The sequence below is a fragment of the Microtus oregoni genome, unplaced genomic scaffold (assembly GCF_018167655.1).
Source record: "Microtus oregoni isolate MIOR12 unplaced genomic scaffold, Mior012 000003F_ref0000135, whole genome shotgun sequence".
NCBI lineage: Eukaryota > Metazoa > Chordata > Mammalia > Rodentia > Cricetidae > Microtus > Microtus oregoni.
In genome coordinates this window covers 12869528-12890107 of record NW_024543062.1, presented here as the reverse complement: position 1 = coordinate 12890107, position 20580 = coordinate 12869528, and the positions used below count along the sequence as shown (strand labels likewise).

At 47.2% G+C, this 20580-nt stretch overlaps 1 protein-coding gene across 1 annotated transcript in view; it reads right to left on the bottom strand.

Moving 5' to 3' along the window:
* Positions 1–20580, bottom strand: part of Galnt17 (polypeptide N-acetylgalactosaminyltransferase 17) — a 431486-nt gene that overhangs the window by 179262 nt on the left and 231644 nt on the right. The window contains exon 5 of the mRNA XM_041648500.1: positions 17931–18128. Within this exon, the coding sequence (XP_041504434.1) occupies positions 17931–18128 (198 nt within the window). The remainder of the gene's footprint in view (positions 1–17930; positions 18129–20580) is intronic.

Here is a 20580-nt window from a genome sequence, read left to right as displayed (position 1 = left end):
TTGAAGGCGTGGACTAAGAAAAGTCTACAGGTTAACTTACTGACCCAGGAGAGCAAATGCTCTGAGCATCACGGTTAAGGTGCTAGGGGAAGGAAATGGGGGAGAAAAAGAAACATACTTTTCTATTTTTGAGACAGAGTTTTGCGTAGCCCAGGCTGGCCTCCAACCTGCTAGGTAGCCCAGGCTGGGCTCTAGCTTGCTAAGTAGCCAAGGTTGACCTTTAACTTCGGTTCCTCCTTTCTCAACCTCCAGCATGCTAGGATTACAGGTGTGTGCCATCACGCCCTGTTTATGCAGAGCTGAGGATGGAACCCATGTCTTCATGCATGTTGGTGAACACTACCCACTGAGCTAGCTGCACCCATACTTTTCCCAGAATTTAAGTTAAAGATAATCAAGGAAGGTGATGTGAGCGATATGGAAAAAAATATGGAAAGATCTGAGTTCCTAGGGGCTCTCTTCTTTGTATTCTTTGTTGGCAGAGGTGCAAGGGATGAGGTAGGCTTTGTGCCTGGAAGGGGCATTCCCTATTTACTTTACTATTTAGTGCGGTGGTCTGAATGTGACTTATCTCCCATCGGCCCATGTGTTTAAACACTAGGTTTCTAGGTGGAAGTGTTCCAGTGGCAGAGAGGGGGAAGGAGTGAAAACGACGAAAGATCATTATATAAACATATGAAGCTGTCAAACAATTGTTTAAAAAAAATTCCAAACCTTTAAAGCTTCTATTTATATCCTAAGCATGACTAAAAGAAGCTCAGTCAAACCGATAAAGAAACAGGGCTCAGAAATGTGGATTTCAGGATATGCATCCATTTCTAATAATCTGAGGCGCAATGCAGGCGACCTGAAAGAGGGGCTGATGCCAGGGATTGAAGAGATGCTTCAAGCTGCAAGGAAGACAGGGCGCTGCACACAAGACCCACTGAGGACCAAAATGCTGGTGCAGAAAAGGCTTTGAAGTCCTGAGGTGAGCCCTCAAACCCAGTCCCTGAGTTTCCACTTTTAAGGTTCTATTATAAGCAGTTTTGTGTCAAAAGCCAGGACTCCGGCTGCCCCAACAGGCGAGGCTTGAGAATCACTTATCCTGATATAGATATACCAACTATTGTTTTTATTTTGGGGACATCGTAGCATACATCTCAGGCTGGTCTCAAACTCACTATGCACCTGAGAGTGACCTTGAACTCATGATCCTCCTGTCTCCATTATACCCACCCAGTTTTATATGAAGCAATGAGCGCCACTTCCCAGCTCACAACATCGGGGTCAGAGATAGTCCTACCGGTGGTTAACCAGGATCCCAGCTGAGCTACAGAATACAGATGAGAGAGAGGGGCAGCAAAGAGGAGGTCTCTGGGAATCAGGGCAAAGAATGAGGTCATGTTAATGAAAGAGGTCTCACTGCCGTGCCCCCTCTACCTCTGATCCCTGGCACTGGAGAGGAGCCTGGGGGAAGCTACTGTCTTCAGGGATGTCCTGCTCTTCTGTCTGGAAATGAGGCCACAGTTGGGAAGCTGTACATGTGACTTTCTCTGTTGGGGCGGGGTGACCTCTGCTCGAAGATACAGCTAGCTCGTTATTGTGTTTCTCAGTTCTTTTACCTGTCCTTATGAGTGTGTGTGTGTGTGTGTGTGTGTGTGTGATGGCGTGTGTGAATGCAGAGGCCAGAGGTCAGCATCCGATGCCTTCCTCTATTTCTGAAACAAGGTTTCTCACTGAATTTGGATGTGCCTGGCTCGGCTTCACTCACTGGGATGGAGCCCCCCACTCCCCCCAGCTCTACATTGCAATTGTGCACTGCTCAGCTTTTGTGGGAGTTTGGAGGCTGGAACCCAGGTCCCCATATTGCATGGAAAGCGTTTTACTGCATGAGCCATCTCCCCAGTCTCCTCCTTTGCTTCCTCGTTTAAGAGATAATGGAAACGATGGGGAAGCCAGAGCCTAGGGCTCCTGCCTACATAGAAAGAACAGGTGTGGCACAGCTAAGACTCGGGGGAGGATAAAGTCCACAGTTTCCCACCTAATATTCTTGTGTAACCATAATTGTGACATAAGATAAAAGCTAGGACTCTGGCGTCCCCAAGAGGCTAGGCGTGGGGTCACCTCCTATCCAATATCCCATTACCTTTTGCTGTTGTTGTCGTTGTTGCTGTTAGTTTTTCAAACAAGGTGTCATGTGGCTCAGGCTTGTCTCAAAGTCACTAGGCTGCTGAGGATGACTTTGAGCTCCCGAGCCTTCTGCCTCCACCTCCTAAGTGTTAGGATTACAGGAATGCTCCAACTCTGCTCACTCTGATGTGAGGTTTGGGACCCAAGACATCCTGCATGTTAGACAAACACTTTATTAACCGAGCCGAATCCATAGCTCCCCCAGTAGGCCATCTAAACACAGGAATAACAGTGAAACACAGAGGAAGGAAACTGAATCAAGACATCAAGAAGAGGAGCAGATAAAGGAGTCCAGAGAGTCCAGGTTCATCCCTGGGTACTGATTGAGCTTTAGGTTAAAATAGAGGGAGATAGGGCTGGAGAGATAGCTCAAGAGGTTAAGAGCTCTAGCTGCTCTTCTAAAGATCATGAGTTCAATTCCCAGCAACCACATGGTGGCTTACAACCAGAGATTGCAATGAGATCTGGTGCCCTCTTCTGGCCTTCAAGCGAACATGCAGGCTGACCACTATATACATAGTAGATAAATAAAATAGAGGAAGAGTTGCAGGGGGGGGGGGGGCTAGGCATAATTAAGAAGGCCTGGTCAAAGTGAGGTATGATCGTCATTGTCTCAGCTCTGGCCCTGCAAGGTAGTTCCAGAAAGTTCTTATTGTGGTTCAAGGATAAACCAGTCCTCAGGAGACCACCACTCTTGCTCCAGATGCAGGGTCTCCAGAGCAGACAACTGTCTTCATCTGGAGGTGTTCTGGCCCAAGAGGATTCTGCGTGAGGTATCCAGGGTAACTGCATGAGCAGGAAAATGACTTCTTCATGCTTTCAGCATTGAAGGGGGACGAGGCAGGTGAGGCAAGACTCGGTCCTTGGGTGTTAACACATCTGTACAGAATCAGGAAGGAGGTAGACACAGGATGAAGGTGGAGAGGCCAGACCTCCGTGTTGTTTTTATTTCACCTTCTGGGACTGAGCGAGGGGTCAGTGCTTTAGCAAGGGCAGCTTGTATGTTGCTCTTCTACTGCAGGAACCATGGAAGAAGGAAGCAGATGGGAAGAAATGCAGGCGCCTCCCAGTGACTTCTATGCACAGAGCAGAGTGGGCTATTCTGCTGTTCTCTATGGGGGCTGTGGATGGAGTGCGCCCCACAGATGGCCTCACAGCCTCCATCTGTGGCATCCTTACGAAGGGGAACATGATGCTCCAGAAGCCATGCGGCAGGAGGCCAAGTGCTTTAATCCTCCTGCTCCATTCCTGGGGGAGGGAAGACGGGGGTGGAGCTGGAAGCCAAGGGAGCAGCTGACGCTCTTCCCTGAGCTGGAAATGAGGTTGCAGCTGAGGCTGGAATGACAGGGGACCATGGCTGAGGTTCATGGAGGGGGTCTGCAGACAGGAGCAGCTATGGAGAACTGAGAGGATTCCTCATCAGACTGGAGCAAGGTCGCATATGAAGCCAGCTGTGAATGTCTGCCAGGAACACTGCGGCATAAGGATAACCAGCCTGGCTAGGGACAATGATCCAGAGAAGGAAGGATGCTACAATCAAAGGCCTTGAGATTTCCCTTTGGTCACAGGTGTGATACACTCACTCATTCCCCACATCCCAGGAAGGCTTTCTAGGGAAGCTAGGAAAGACAGTAGGCAAAGAGGCCAAGAATCTCTCTGAGTCAGGCTCAGAATTTCTAAGGCATTATGGATATAGGTTTACAAATATGGGGCTGAGAGCATGGCTCAGTGGTAGAGCACCTGCCATGAATCCCCCAGTGAGGGGCTGGGGTGTGGCTCAGTGGTAGAGCCCCTGCCTAGAATCCCCCAGTGAGGGTCTGGGGTGTGGCTCAGTGGTAGAGCCCCTGCCTAGAATTCCCCAGTGAGGGTCTGGGTGTGGCTCAGTGGTAAAGCCCCTGCATAGAATCCTCCAGTGAGGGGCTGGGGTGTGGCTCAGTGGTAGAGCACCTGCCATGAATCCACCAGTGAGGGGCTGGGGTGTGGCTCAGTGGTAGAGCCCCTGCCTAGAATCCCCCAGTGAGGGGCTGGGGTGTGGATCAGTGATAGAGCGCCTGCCTAAAATTCCCCAGTGAGGGGCTGGGTGTGGCTCAGTGGTAGAGCCCCTGCCTAGAATCCCCCAGTGAAGGGCTGGGGTGTGGGGAGCGCGGGGGTTGGGGGCACAGCTCAGTGGTAGAACACCTAAGTAGAATCCACCTTTGAGGGGCTGGGGGTGTAAAGTTCAGCTGTAAAGTGTTTGCCTAGCAGTGCAAGGCTCTCAGTCCAATGCCCAGCATCAAAAACCAACACTCAAACACAAATAAATAAAATAAAATAAGAAATAAAGGAAAGAAGCGGGGGAGAGAAATCAAACCCACAAAGGGGACTAGGTTGAATTCAGACTGGAGACGAAGACGACTTCCAGAGGAAAACCTTTCTCAGAACTCATCCACACCAGGGAGATTTCAGTGTTGCTCACACCTGGGAGCCCCTCACTTGCAAGCCCAGCCCTCCCACGCTCACCACAGCCACCGCGGTAGGAAGCTCAATTAATGAGAGACAGTGAAGCAACGTTTCTCTGCTTCTTCCTTTAACGGGGAACTTCTTAGGCATTCCCGAGACCATTGAACTTCTTGCACTGAAGTCAGACTCCAAAATGCTGCCCCGGGGCACCCAACCAAGTCTATGAAGGGCCTCCTGTGAGGATGAGCTACCCAGGGCCTCACAAGCTGCCTGTGCTCCAGGCCCTTTGAAGGGTCCACTGCACAAGCAGGTACGTGTAGTGGTTATGCTGTTCTTAAATGTTAAACAAGCTTGTCACAGTCTTTCTTTGGTTTGAGAACGTGCTAGAAGGATGACTTGATGTTACAGGAACCCAGGCTTCTCACAAGGAGGGAAGAAGACGGCTCCCGACTGCCCGTGTGCCTGGTAGCAACAGTTATTTTTAGAGTCACTTTGGCAACAAGAAAGAAAGAAGGAAGACTATAACCTAAAATTCCAACTAGATGTTGCGAGGTGTCAGCCCACATTTTCTTATCTTGAGAAAGTCGGCTGGACTCTTTTGGGCCTTAAAAACTCAATTGGGACAATGGGATGAAAATAGCCCGTGTTATTTAGAAAAGGCATTGGGAGATCTGCTATCAGAATTTACCACATTCCCAGGTATTAAAGTAAAACTCCATTTCCTTTCTTCCCCATGTTTTTTTTTTTCCAATACTAATGATTGAACCATGGGCCTTGCCCATGTTAGGCAGGTACTGTATTTCTGAGCTAAACTCCAGTCCCTAGCTAGGGGATTCTAGGTATGTGCTGTGTCCCTGAGCCACACCCCAGCCCCTCACTGAGGGATTCTAGGCAGGTGCTCTACCACTGAGCCACACCCCCAGCCCCTCACTGGGGATTCCAGGCAGGGGCTCTACTACAAAGGTATAATCCATTGATTTTCCTAAGTTATATAGCCTGTTCTTGACGCCATTCTGTAGCCCACACTGTTCTCTACCTTGCAGTCTTCTGCCTCAGCCTTCCAAGGAGCTGGCATGACGGGTGTGTGCCACTGTTGTTCCCAGGTCTATTTACTTTCTTGTTGACCTAACAGAAGTGAGACGGTCATACCTTCTTACATTTCAGTAACAGGAAAGTAGGTGAGGGCCGGCTCCAAACCCAGCTTTGTGTCTGTAACACCTGCTTTCCAACTGTAAGGTTCATCAGAGGATTGTTAGCTGCTTTCTAGGTTGCTGGGGCCAAATACCTGAAATCCAAGTTAGATTTATTGTCAATTTGACAGAGCCTAGAGTCATTTGAGAGGAGAGCCTCTGGTGAGGAATTGTGCACATCAGAATGACCTGTGAACATGTGTGCAGGGTGTTGTCTTGACTGTTAATTGATGCAAGAGGGTTCAGCCCACCATTAGCAGCACCATTCCCTAAGCAGGTGATATAGGGCTATGTAAGACAGCTAGATCTAAGCATGAGCCTGTCAGCAAGGAGCTTTCTTTCATAAGAGGGACTTGTAAGAAGTAAGCCAAAGTTACAGTCTACTCTGAACCCAAGTTGAGAGTCTCCCAAACATACACTTTGGGCTTTGACAGTGGAGGAAAAAATGAGGAACAGGAAGAAAAGAAAAGAGAAGGAAAACATGCAGGAAGGCCAGGAACATAACACATTCTGGAATCATCTGGGAAGGGGATTAAAGTTCAGGTATAGGGTGCAGGCTTGTCATTTCAGCTTCTTGGGAGACTGAGGCAGGAGGATTAAGGGTTTGAAGTCATCCTGGACTTCACAGTGAGTATGATATCAGGCAGGGAAACTTAGTAAGATTCTATCTCAAAATAAAGCAAAGGGCTAGAGACCAACATAACTTGGTGGGACAAGACCGTGGGTCCAATCTCCAATACTATACCAAAAAATGAAGAACTAACAAAGTAAAGGCTATAGGAGCTAACACAATGGCTAAGTGGCTAATAGTGCTTGTTACACAAGCATAAGGATCTGAGTTTGAATCCTCAGCACCCACATAGAAAGTTTGGTGTAGCAGATACACATAAGCCTGTTACCCTAGCCTATAATTCTAGCACCATGGGAGAGAGAGAAAAGAAGATCCCTGGGACTTGATGGTCACCAGCCTAGCTCCAGGTTCAGTAAAAGAACTTGCCTCAAGCAAGGAAGGTAGAGTGGGATACCTTATGTCCTTTTCTGGCCTCTGCAAACCTGTACACATGTGTACAAACATCACACAGACATGCACACATGCACACGTGCTCTCGTGCACACACACACACACACACACACACACACACACAACAAAACAAAACAAAAAAAACCCACAAAGAGCTGAAGCTTACATTTCCCAATCTGCTGCAAGAGAGGGATCTAAACCCTACTGCTCTCCCTTCTGCTAAACCAACTTGATGAAATCAATGGTACCCTGCTTCCCCAAATCTCACTTTTAACTCAAAGGCAAAGTATCTCCCATTTTAAAAAACTCTTTCAGTTTTAAATAAAGCTTGTCTACTCTGAGGCAACCCACCACATCAGAACTCTCTACTGGGATAAAGAACCATCTTTGCCGCTACATGGTTCAGATTAATCTACCTGCTACCGCGAGTTGTCGCGGCCCATGTTGGCTGATGGAGACAGGTCCCTCTCCTCTTGTCAAATGGAAGAGTGATTGCCTTGCAGATGCTGCTGTAGCCTCAGGGCACTGGCTGGGAATTTTGCCTCCAATAGAAAGCTGTGTAGATGCAGCCCGAATGTTCAGTGCAAAAAGGAATAGTGAGCTATCCGGGCTATGATTCAAGGGACCAGACGATGTCAGGGGATTGAACTGACTTCGCCCCAAAGAAGTGTTTTCACCATGACTACAAACACGCCTCCATTCTGTCACAGTTTCTGGAGAGGCTGGCATGAGGAGGGGGTATCCTTTTGTTCCCTGCACAATAATCCCTTGACACTAAAGACCATCTCTCCTTTGAACAGCCGAGATGGCTCGGTGGTAAAGGTGCTCGCCTCCAAGCCTGAGGACATGAATTCGATTCCAAAGACCTACTTGGTAGGAGAGAGCTATGACAGTCATGCATTTACACATGCACACATGTTCACATGCAAACACTTATGCACATCCAAGTAAGGTTTTTTGGTTTCTTTTTGTTTTGTTTTTAAAAGAACTTCTACTTTTTCAAGCCTGTAATCCTAGCTATCAGGAGGCTGAAGCAGGAGGGTTATAAGCAGAAAGACAGCCCAGGTTACCCCATGAATGTGCCTAAAATCTAAAAAATGTGCTCTTGTACCTGAGGCTTTGTTCTTCCTGTCACATCCTGCAGCTGACACTTAAGACTTTTGGAAGGTACTCACTGCCATTGGGGAAGTCATGCACCTACACTCTGAGCACTGTGAGCAGGTGGTTGTGGAATACGCTGTGCGGGGTAGACTAGACCCATGGCTAAAAGTTATCCAGGTATCTGGAGAACCATGACAGGCTTCGTTTGGTTAAGCACAGATCAATGCCCCTTTCCTCACCGCTCTGAGATTGGCCAGCCTCATACACAACACCAGGAATGCCAACAGCCCTTGCCAGTGTGTGGTATGGCTTCTATGTAACACTCAAATTCAGTCCGGAATCTTTCCCTCATCCTTGTTCTGCCTGCTCCTCCATGAGTCCCAGCTGTACCTCTTACCCAGTGAGTGACTATGGGCAAGGACATGAGAAGGCCTGTTTGTGAAACAAAGACCAGGAGTAGGGCTGGGATCATTGGGTAGAGCATTGTGCCAACATTCAAGAAGCCCTGGGTTCTTTCCTCACGCCACATAAAGCAGGGGTGCGGTACATACTTGCAATCCCAGCACTTGGGGGTGGTGGAGACAGGAGACTCAGGAGTTTAAGGTCATCTTCAGCTACTAGAGAGTTCAGCCACTAGAAAGCCAGCCTCAGATTCATAAGACCCAGTCTCAAAACCAAACAAGCAAGCAGCATTTCTAGGGATGCTATGGGGATTAGTGGATTTGCATTGTGTAAAACACTTGACTCTGCCACTTAGGGCTTTTGTTTTTGTCTTGTTTTGTTTGTCACTCTTATAAAGCAACAATAATTTAAATGAGGGAAGATTTATCCTGGTCAAGTTTTAGAGCTCTTCGTCCGTAGCTGACTGACCCTGTTAGGTTTTAGACTGTGGTAAGGGAAAACGTTATGGTGGAGGGAAAGGAAGGGATAGATGGGGGGGGGGGGGGAAGGCAAGAAATCTTGATTGCACAAGTACATACAGGAAGGAGATAGACAGAAAGGGAGAGGCAAAGAAAAAACGGAATGAGTGAGAGCAGGTGTGTGTGTGTGTGTGTGTGTGAGAGAGAGAGAGAGAGAGAGAGAGAGAGAGAGAGAGAGAGAGAGAGACTATGAACCAGGTACAAAATATACCCCTAATGCCTCTACCTCCTAAGAGCCCATTCGTCAACACACCCACCAACAGGTCAACCTATCTATGACGCTAATGAAACCACCTCTCCAATGATGCCACACCTGGGGACCAAACCTTCAACCCATGAGTTGTTAGAGATATTTGCTATATAAACGGCAAACACTGCACACAAAAATTCCATGAGGTTCGTATGAGATTTCCCTCCAAGACAATCACAAAAATCTACTACCCTCCTTCCACAATCCCCACTAACCAGAACAGGATTATCACATGAACTTGGGTCTGTGTCTCCAATCAAGCTGTGTGTGTGTGTGTGTGTGTGTGTGTGTGTGTGTGTGTGTGGAGGTGGGTATGTAGGTATGCACAGGTGCATGTGTGGCATGTCCATGTGCAGACCAAAGGTCGACTTCATATTTCATTCCTCGGTGCTGTCTACCTTGTTTTCTGAGACAGGGTCTCTTACTGACCCCCCTCCCCCGCCGTTCCTGATATGGGTAGGCTGGTCTGTCAGCAAGCCTTAGGGATCCTCCTGCCTCATCTCCACCAGCTCTGGGACTAGAAGTCCGCACCATTAGGCCAGGGATTTTTAACACGGATTCTGAGGATGAGACCCGGGTCCCCATGCTTGCACAGCAAGCACTTTCCCCACTGAGCCGTCTCCCCACTCAGTCTCCAGATCCTTTCAAGATAAGAGTCTTATCATTTAACCAGGACTGTCCCCAAGGAAGTACCTACCACAAAGCTGAACACAGTTAATGCCTAAAATATATATGCTGATACATAGAAAAAGATGTCTATTTTAAAGCCTTAAGAAAAAGGTCTGTTTTGTCACTTAAAGCTTTCCTCTTGTGTAAGCTTGTCACGTTCCCCCAGGAAGGAAAAAGTAGCCTTCTTCCCTTACATATATCTCAGCACAGAAAGTGAAATCTCAGCAGCTATGCACACCCAGGGCAATTCTTGCGACTAAATGATTCTCCCAGGCTCTGACACTCCGGTACCTTATAATTTATCATCAAATTATATGTTGGATTAAGGATTGCTAATTGTTACTCATCATCTTGAATTGGTTATTAACGAGCAGTGTCACTAATTACAAGGTCACCTAACACGGAACGGGGAGGCCCCACTGTCAATTCACAGAAAATGCCTGGCGCGGTGTGCAGACGAGGCTCCACAAGCAGGGTGCAGTGAAATTCTCCCTTCAGACATCACAACACCTCAGGTCCCTGGTCCTTTCCTGGTGAGAGTCTTGGGGGCGGGTCTCACAGCTGGAGAGAGACTCTCAGATCAGCAGATGTAAAGCTGACAGCTCTGGCACTCAGCTGCTGAACTGAGCCAGGTGTTTGTAAATACATGGTGTACCTAGCCTAGTACCCTCAAGGCTAGACGTACGCTCCCCTCCATGCTCATCTTGGCTGATTTTCCACATCCATGCACACAATGTTAAGACTAATAGAATTAGTTCATTCAAAAGGATTGCATGTGTGTGTGTGTGTGTATGTGTGTGGTGTGTAGTTGCTTATGTAAGTGTGTGCTCATGCATGCAGAGGCCAGAGGTATTGCAAGGACGGCTGCTTGTTGGTTTTCGGCTGCTCGGCTAACTAAGACCTGAAATAATCACACAGAAACTGTATTAATTAAATCACTGCTTGGCCCATTAGCTCTAGCTTCTCATTGGCTAACTCTTATATATTAATTTAACCCTAATAGATAATTCTATTAATCTGTATATCACCATGAGATCGTGGCCTACCAGCAAAGTTTCAGCACATCTATCTCCGGCTGTGGCTCCATGGTGTCTTCTCGGCTCCACCCTTCTTTCTCCCGGCATAGGTTTCCCCACCTAGTTCTGTTCTTCGCTGCCATAGGTTCAAAGCAGTTCTTTATTCATTAACCAATAAAAGCAACACACAGACAGAAGGGCCTCCCCCATCACAGAGGTCAACCCCAAATGTCCTTCCTGATACCATCCACCTTGTTTTCTAAGACAGAGTCTCTCCCTGAATATGGAGCTCATACATTTGGCTAGGTTGGCTGGACACTGAGCCCCAAGAATTTCCCTACTTCCTCCTTCCCAGCACTAGGATTACAAGCCCAAAGCAACAAAACTAGATTTTTTTCCCAAAGTCAGGTGCTCACTCCCACTTACATGGCAGGTACTTTCTTGAAGGAGGCATCCTCCAGCCCTCAACCTTTTTCTAATTATTTATGAGACCCGACCTTTCTCCTGAACCTCATCTGCCACTTGCCCATGTATCCACCATTGTTTAAGTGCTGGGTGTTCATTAGATACCAGAGCACCAGCTACACAACAGTCAGCCATGGGTCTGTCTTTGTAATGCTTCCATCACTGATGAGTGGATAAGGAAAGCCAGAAGGAAACACTGAATGGTGGTCCACCTCAGGAGTCCCAGAGCTTCCCAGGACACTGGCTCGATGGCATTTATAAACTAAAGGGAATGTAAATGCCATGTCCTCACCACTTACACAGCTTTGGGGTAAAGCTATCAAAGAGGCTCTTCACTTATTACACCCATTGGTGCTGTTGACATGGATGGAAGCGCCATCTCTCTGGAAAACCACTGGAGACTAAAACAGAGATTCTGGACCTTTCCTACACAGATGCAAGAGCTATTCCAGGGCATTACAAACTCTCTTACCAAGAAATCTCAGAAGAAAAGACTTTGGACATGTGCATGGGATTGGGTTCTAGAGCCTCCAAGAAGATTTACTATGCTTCTCCTATATCTTTCTGTGACCTTTCTCCCAAATCTTTCAACCCCACAATAAATCAACTATCGTAGAAGCCTACAACTCCCATATGAGAAACACAAGTCAAAGCCATCCTGGGAATGGTGCAGTATCCATGGGGCAAGAACAGAGCAAGGACCATACTCCACTCTAGAGACCTAACTAGCCAAACGCCATCTCTTCTTTTTAATCAATGCATGTGTGTGTGTGTGTGTGGTGTAGGTCAGAGAACAACCTGGGGTGTCAATCCTCACTTTCTGCTTTGTTTTGTTTGAGACAGGTCTCTTTGTTGTTTTCCACTGCACACACCAGACTAGATGAAACATGAGTATCTTAATCAGGGTTTCTACTGCTGTGAAGAGACACCATGACCATGGCAGCTCTTATAAAAGAAAACATTTAATTGGGGCTGGCTTACAGTTCAGAGGTTTAGCCCAATATCATCCTGATGGGAAACATGGCAGCGTGCAGGCAGACATGTTGTTAGGGAGGCAGCTGAGATCAGCAGGATCAACAGGCAGCAAGAAGAGAGAGTGAGTCACTGGGTCTGGCTCAAAAATGCCCCCAGTGACACACTTCCTCCAGTAAGACCAGGCTTACTCCAGTAAGACCAAGTATCCCAATCCTTTCCAATAATGTCACTCCCTGTGAGCCTTTGCAACCCATTTTCATTCAGACCACCACAAGAAGATCCAGGGATTTTCCTTTCTCTGTACAACTGCTGGGATGGGGTTCTGGAGAGGTGGCTCAGAGGTTAAGAATGCTTACTGCTTTTTCAGAAGACTCAGGCTCAGTCCTCAGCACCCACATCGGGCTTTCATAGCTGTCAGCTACTCCAGCTTCAGGGGATCTGATGCCCTTTTCTGGTCACCAAAGGCTCCGACATGGACATAGTGCTCACAAACTTCTACAGGCACGTTCATGTAATAATAAAAACAATCAAAAGTCTGTAGGTCTTTCTTTAAAGTGCTGAGGTTACAGACTTACGCTTCTGCATCCAGCTTTATGGATTCTGGATAATGAAACCCAGGTCCTCAGCAAGTGCTTTCTCCACTGAACCATCTCCCCAGTTCCACAAGGCCACCTTGAAGTACATGTGATGGTTTGAAAGAAAATGGTCCCCAAAGTGAGTGGGATTATTAGGAAGTGAGGCCTTGTTGAAGTAGGTGTGGCCTTGTTGGAGGAAGTATGCCATTGTGGAGGTGGACTTCAAGGTCTCTTTTGCTCAAGTTTCACTCAGTGTGACATCAGACCACTTCCTGTTACCTGCAAGATGTAGGACCCTCAGGTACCTCTCCAGCACCATATCTGCCTGCAGATGTCCCATCATGATGAAAATAATAAACTAAACCTCTGAACTGTGAGACACCCCAAATTAAATGTTTACTTTTATAAGAGTTGCCATGGTCATGGTGTCTCTTCACAGCAATAGAAACTCTGACAAGACAATGCAGTCCTGGACATTTGAAGTCAGAAGACTTCATAAAAGTTCTGATCTAGGAATACAGAGCTGGGAATATAACTCAACTCATGTGACATGTGCCCAGCATACACGAAGCCCTGGGTTCTATCTTCAGTATCACATAAACTCAGCACTCTGAAAGTGGAGGTAGGAAGATAAGGATTTAAGGCCCTCCTTAACTACACAGCAAGTTCAAGATCAGCTCTCCACTAGATCCTGTTTCAGAAGGCACCATGGTTAAGAGAGCTTGTTGTTCTTCCAGTGGGACTATATTTCATTCCTAGCATCCGGGTGGGGCAGCTCACAACCAACTGTAATTCCAGATCGAAGGGAACTGATGTTCCTTTCTAAACTTCATGGGCACCTGCACACATGTGACATAAACTCACACAGAAACATATACATACACATGAAAAGAAAATTTTTCAAAAGGCTAGGGGCCAGTCATTTTGGTTCTCTGTATAGTAACACATGGGGCTGGAGGCAGGTGCCTCCTTGGGCATGATGTATTTTCTAACCATCCCTAACTACAGCCTTTACATGGGCCTTTGTTTTCTTTGAGGTCACTGCCCACGCTCACCTGAAGTCTCAGCTGTAGACAATGAAGGACAGAAAACCAACAGGAAACTTTAGCGAATAGCTCCTTAGGTCAGAGGGGGACAACAATATAGGCTGGGTGTGGTGGTGCAGTCCTGTCATCTTAGCTGTCCCAAAGGCTGAGGCAGGAGGATCACAAGTTCCTGTCTGGTCTAAAGAATAAGTTCAAGGCCAGCATATGCCACTTATAAAGACCCTATCCCCAAACAAAAAGTGAAAAAATAAAACGAAAGGGCTGTGAAGTGGCTCCGTGGTGGGGCCCTTGCCTGGTACTCATGAAGCGCTAGCTGCAGTGTTCAACACTAGAACAAAAGAAACGGACTACGCTCCCCTAAAGCAAAGCTTCCTTAAAGTTTTGATGTTTTTATTTACATGCATGGATGTGTGCCTGTGTGGGTTTTTGTACATGAGTACAGTGTCCGGGAAGGTCAGAAGAGTGCATTGGATTTCCTGGAGCTGTTGCCCAACATGGATTCTGGGAACTGCATTTGGGTCCTCGGCTAGAGCAGCAAGTGCTCTTTGGTTCCCGGGGTGAAACTTCTTATCCTCCATCCCCTACCAGGAAATCTAGTATGCAATGCTTTATTTAGACTATGCTATTTGGAATATGACAGGCTCCCTGTACCCTTCAATGGAGTATAATCATAACCACTAACATCTTGGCATTACTGGATGGAGGAGAAATGACCATGTCCTCATGATTAAGAAAGCACATTCTATCAGCTTAATAATATCAGCAGGCCCATAAAACTCCTTTCCGACAATTAAATCTCCCTACCAACCATTAACAAATTAAGTGTCTGGTAAGTAAAGACACACAAAGAGGAGACCGCTGGTGCATGCTTCCATTTTGTACATCAGAAACTCGTGTAATATTAATGGCTCAGGATCACAACTCTATGTTCTTGAGTCTTTAAAGCGCATATTAATCATTTGGTAATGTGGCAGCAACTTGAGGGATGCCAGGTCCTGTTTCACACAGAGCCTTCCTGTGCAGACGGGCCCGTGTCTGCCGCCAATTCACCTTAGCTATGAGTGTAGCTCAGCCGTAGCTCTTTTGATGAGAACCCTTCTGTGAGGGAATGATGGTGTGACTCAGGGGCAGAGCAAGTGTCCATTGAGGGGCGAAAGCAAAAACACCTCAGTGTAAGGACACCTGCCTAGAAACCTCCAGTGAATATCTGGGGGTGTATGGATTAGCAGTAGAGTTCTTATGAGAATTCCCTATTGAGGAGCTGAGGGCATGACTCAGGAGAAGCACCTGCCTAGAATCTTACAGTGAGGGGCTGGGGGCATGGCTGAGAGGAAGAATACGCGCCTGGAAGACCCCAGTGAAGAGCTAGCAGCAGAATGTTTGTTTAAGCCCTTGTTCTATTGCCACTATTACACACACACACACACACACACACACACACACACACACACAAAGGTACTAGGCCATCAAAGTTCCTCACTGTGACCAACCCTCACCTCATTCTTTCAGTCATAGCGGGGGACCAGCCTCTCCCTGTGTCTGAAGGACACGAGGGAGGAAGGATCATTTCACTAAAATATGAAACGTAATGTCTTTAAGTTCTGAAGGTCATTGGGTCTTCACATACTCTCTGTTAAAGTTTAAATATCTCTGTGGGTTTTACCTTGGCTCTCAGGTAATGCCTTCTCAGTGATGAGTCTACACTATGACTTACAGACAGCTGAGGGATCATTCTGGAACACTGCAGAAAGAGCTGAACTGGGCTACGACACAGCTTCCTTTGAGATGGCCCTCAAAGTCCACCTTCCGTGGTTTTTGAACCTGCTCATTGATTGTACCACTCTCGGGCAACTTTTCAGCTTTTGGTTTGAGACGGAAAATCAAAAAGACTCCTCAAACCCTTTCTCCGATGTGATGATGCTCCTGTTTTCTTTTTGTGGCTGTGATAAAATATTCCAAACAAAAAGCAACTTAGTGAAGGAAAGGGTTTGTTTGGCTTATACTTCCAGATCTCAGCCTATCACTGAGGGCAGCGGCTCAAGAAGGAACCAGAAGTAGAACCCTTAGGGAATGCTGCTTACTGGCATGCTCATTGCCCATGCTTGGTTAGCTTACTAACACAGTTCAGGACCACTTGCTCAGGGAATGGTGCTGTCCACAGTGGACAGGGCCCTAGTACACAAATGAACAATCAAGACAATCTCCCACCATAGGTCCATAGGCCAATCTAATCTAGGCCATCTCTCAACTGAGACTCTTTCCCCAGGTGACTCCAGGCTGTGTCAAGCTAACAGTTAAAGCTAGCTAGGATAGGTTGTTAATTTTGGCCGTTGACTTGATTGGCTCGAGAGACATCTAGGAGATTATTAAAGCACATCTCTGGATGCATCTGAGAAGGCATTCCAGACAGAAGTGAGAAAGAGGGAAGAGCCACCCTAAATGTGAGCGGCACCGTGTCACAAAGCTGGGTACCTGCTGGAATAAAAGGGGGTGGGAAGAGAAAGGCAGCTGGAACAGACAATCTCTCTCTCCCTCTTTCCTGCCTCTAGGCTGTGAGCTGCTCCTCTCTACCATGCTGCTCCTGCCATAACAGACTTGCCCCTGAAATGCTGAGTTAAAACCAATCTTGTTTTCCAGCCATGTGTGGTGGCACACACCTTTAATCCCGACATTTGGGCAGCAGAAGAAGGAGGATCTCTGTGAGTTCGAGGTCAGCCTGGTCTACCTAGTGAGTTTCAGAACAACCAGAACTACATAGTGGGACCCTGTCTCCAAAAAAAGTACATCTTGTTTTCCTTAAATTGCTTTTTCTCAGATACTTGTCATGGGAATTTAAAAAACTAACATATTTTGTTTATCACAGATTTGCAAACCAAGACAGAGCCTACACCCACCTTGCTTTCCTACTTGATATGAAAAAAACTTTCACTAAAGTCAGACTTGGAGAAGCTGCCCTTCCCACCTCTAAAGACTGAAGACAGAATTAATCCTATTTTAAGAGTTGGGGACTGGACTTCTGGGCAGTGGTGGTGTATTCCTTTAATCCCAGCACTTGGGAAGCAGAGGCAGACAGATCTCAGCGAGTCTGAGGCCAGCCTGGTCTATAAAGGGAGTTCCAAGACACAGAGAAACCCTGTCTTGAAAAACAAAACAAAACAAACAAATAAAAAAAAAAGAGTTGGGGACTGGGAAGATGTCTCAGTTGGTAAAGTGATTGTCTCACAAAAGTGACGACCCCAATTTGATCCCAAAAGCCCACATAAAAGCCAGGCACCACCATTGTAATCGCAGTAAATATGAGATGCGAGACACATACAGGAGTTCTCTGGAAGCTCGCTGGCCAGCTAGCCTGGCATCATGGTAAAGTTCCATGCCAATAAGAAACACTGTTTCAAATGAAGATGCCTGACGAAGATGGTGTGTGTGTGTGTGTGTGTGTGTGTGTGTGTGTGTGTGTGAGCTTGGGATTGACAAGATGGTTCAGCAAATAATGGTGCTTCCCATGCAAGCCTGCCACCCACCCCACCTTTGATCCCAGAACCCAGACACAGGTGAAAGGGGAGCGCAAACTCCACAAAGCTGTCCTCTGACCTCCACACGTGTGACGCTAGGTAGAACGATGCTGCCCCCTCCCCATGCCGTACCCCGATCTCTATTACCTGTCAATGCAACACTATAGGAAAAACCTTCGCAGATGCAATTTTATTGCCGATGGTGAGCCGAGACGTTGAGATAATTTAGTGTTTTCACAAAGGTTAACCAAGGGTAGGTAAGATCATAGACTGTGAAGCCGTGTAACACCCGAGGAAGGATGAAAAACTGGATTATTACTAATTTTAAACTTTCATTGCAGCCATATGAAAGCGGTGCCTAAGACGCGTAGCTGCTGCAATAAACTGCAATTGTCTCCCTCAGCCAGGAATGATGGTCCTAAGGCACCATCATTCCTCGGGGAGCTGCTTTCACAGTACTGCACCAGTCTTTGCCAGCCTCTCCCAGCCCTGCTCCATGGCTCAAGCTGACCCTTGGGCCTGGGGTCTCACTGTCCGGCAGATCTTTCCCAGCCCCGCCAGAGCTTACTTGCCACAGACCTGATGGGGAGAGAGGGGTCGCCGGCGTCCCACCAGTCTTTCGGGGGGCTGATGTACATGCACCACAGCTCCCAGCTGTACCCGTGGGCCGAGTTCTCGTAGCGCTGCACTTCGAAGTTGTCCTGCTTGATGTTGTCGATGGAGGGGAGGATGACCCGCTTCCGGTTTTCCTGGATGCGGGACAGGACAGGCTCAGCCCTGCAAAGGCAGAGAAAGCACCATCAAACTCTGTCCCCTGGGGGCTCGCGTCAGCCAGCAGGCTTCTAAAACTGCCCCAAATGAAGACAAACCGAAGGTAGGAACTGGGAAGGAAACGGAAGTATGCAAAGCATGTGACTGACGAGAGTTTTGAGTAGCGACGGCCATGACGGTTTCTAGGTTTGGTTTCTTCAGTTTGTTTTGAGACAGACTTTCATGTACCCCAGCCTGGCCTCAAAGGCTGTGTAGAAGGAGAGGAACCTGAGTTCCTGGTCCTCCTGCCTCGACTCTCCTGGAGCTGCAACAGCAAGAACACACCACCACAGCCCTTCTATGTAAGCCTGGCGATCATGCCCTGGGTCTCCTGCATGTTAGACAAGCAGTCTACCAATCAAACTACATTCCTAGCCTGACGGGGTTTTTATTTTAAGACTGTTCTGTTAAGTTGCCCAGGCTGGCCCTGAACTCTCATGTAGCCCAGGCTGGTCTAGAACTGCCAATCTTCCTGCTTCTACCTACTGTTGGAATTAGAAGCATGCCTCAGCCTCTAATTTAAAAATGCCTGGTTTATATGGTGCTCGGGATGGAACCTAGGACTTAGTGCATGTTAGGAAAGCCCTCTACCAACGATCCCTATTCATGAACATCCCTATTCTGGATGTGTTTTCAAGTGAGCAGTATTCACTCATAGCAAAATCGCTATCATGATGCCTGTGTGGACAGGAGAAGCCTGGCAGTAGTATTTTGTGGATGTGTGCATGTGACTTCAGTGCCCTTGGAGGGCAGAATAGGGAGCTCCAGGTGGATGTAAGCCCCCTGGTGTGCATCCTGGGAACCAAACTCAGGTCCTCTATCAGAGCCCTAAGTGCTGTGCCATCTCTCCAGCCCTGAGCCGTTTTAATATATTATTTATTTTTTCATCATAAACACAGTTCCCATCTCTGCATGACCGGCAGTTCTATATGGTTTCCTCCTCAGAGCACAGTCTGCCACTTCTTGCTGATGTCTTTTTCGTTTTTCTTTTTCTTTCTGCTGGTACTAAATTTCCTATCCTCAAATAGGTCATTCCCGTGCTGGATTTAATAAGCAGCTTCATTAGTTTCTTTGTGTGGGCTCGACTATTTTTGTTGTTTTAATTGATTATCTAATTGATTGCTTAAAAGGATCTGATTGGTCTGCAGCAGAAGGCTTGGAACTAATTAAACCCAGAGTCAGGCAAATCTCGACTCCCAGCTGTGCCTCCTCCAGCAAGGCTGCAGCCTGGCTTGAACAGGCTCGGGTTTCAAGGTGTTAGCTGGCTGGCTTAACCCAGAGCAGATGGTCAAGCCACCGTGTGTCTGTGAGGCTGATCACAGGAAGGAATCACTTTCAGCATCCTAGAAGTTAAAGATGGCTCCTGGAAGCCGAGACATTAATCTTGCAGCTTGGACCAGAGCATAGACTTTGGAAAAGAGTCAAGTGGAAAAATCCCATTTCTTTGTGCTCTTTGGAAGAATAATGAGAACTTACAGCCGGCAACAATCTCTTTTCATTTGCAGCTATTGAATTACCTGTTGGCTCAGCTCATCTTTCTATTTAAAATGAGCAATAAAATATACCCTGGGCCGTTGACTGCCTGCGATACTTTTTACACACATGGTGGAAGCCAGAGGGAAATTATTCCCCTCAGCTTCTACTGCGTTCTCCCTCATGTCGTCACTGGAGAGAGTTTCTCTTTGTGTGTGTGTGTGTGGGGGGGGGGGAGTTCTCCTCTTGGCAGTCAGCAGAAAGCAGAGCCACCAGGAGCTTAGCGCCAATGTCACCTGTCTGGAGAAACCATGCCTCCTTTTTCTAAGTAAGGAAGCTCACTTTCTGCACTTTTAAAAAACATTTTTACTTCTTAATTTTTTAAATATGGTATTGCATGTGTGTGGTGTTTTTTTGTGTGTATGTAGTCATGTGTGGGAGAGCATATGTGTACAAGTACACATGGGTGTGCTCACATATGCAGAAGCCAGAGGTTACTGTCAGGTGTCATTCTTGATCCTGATCCACCTTCTTCTTATTGTTTTTTTTTAAAGATATTTTCGTTTATGTATATGTGTGTATTGTCTGCGTATGGGACTGCGTTCTCCAGGAGCTGGCCTTAGAGAAAGTTGGTTGTGAGCTGCCTGATGTTTGTGCTGGGAGCTGAACTCAGGTCCTCTGGGAGAGCAGCAAGCGCTTTTAACCATCAAGCCATCTTTCCAGTCTGGGCCCTCCATCTTATTTATTTATTTATTTATTTACTTATTTATTTATTTATTGGGACAGGATTTCTCATTCAACTCAGAGTTCATGGATCCCACTAGGCTGGATGACCAGTGAACCGCAGAGATCTTCCTATTTCTGCCTCCCCAGGGTGGGGATTACGGGTGCTCACCACTGTACCCAGCCTTTTTTGTGGGTGCTGGGAATCAGAACTCAGATTCTC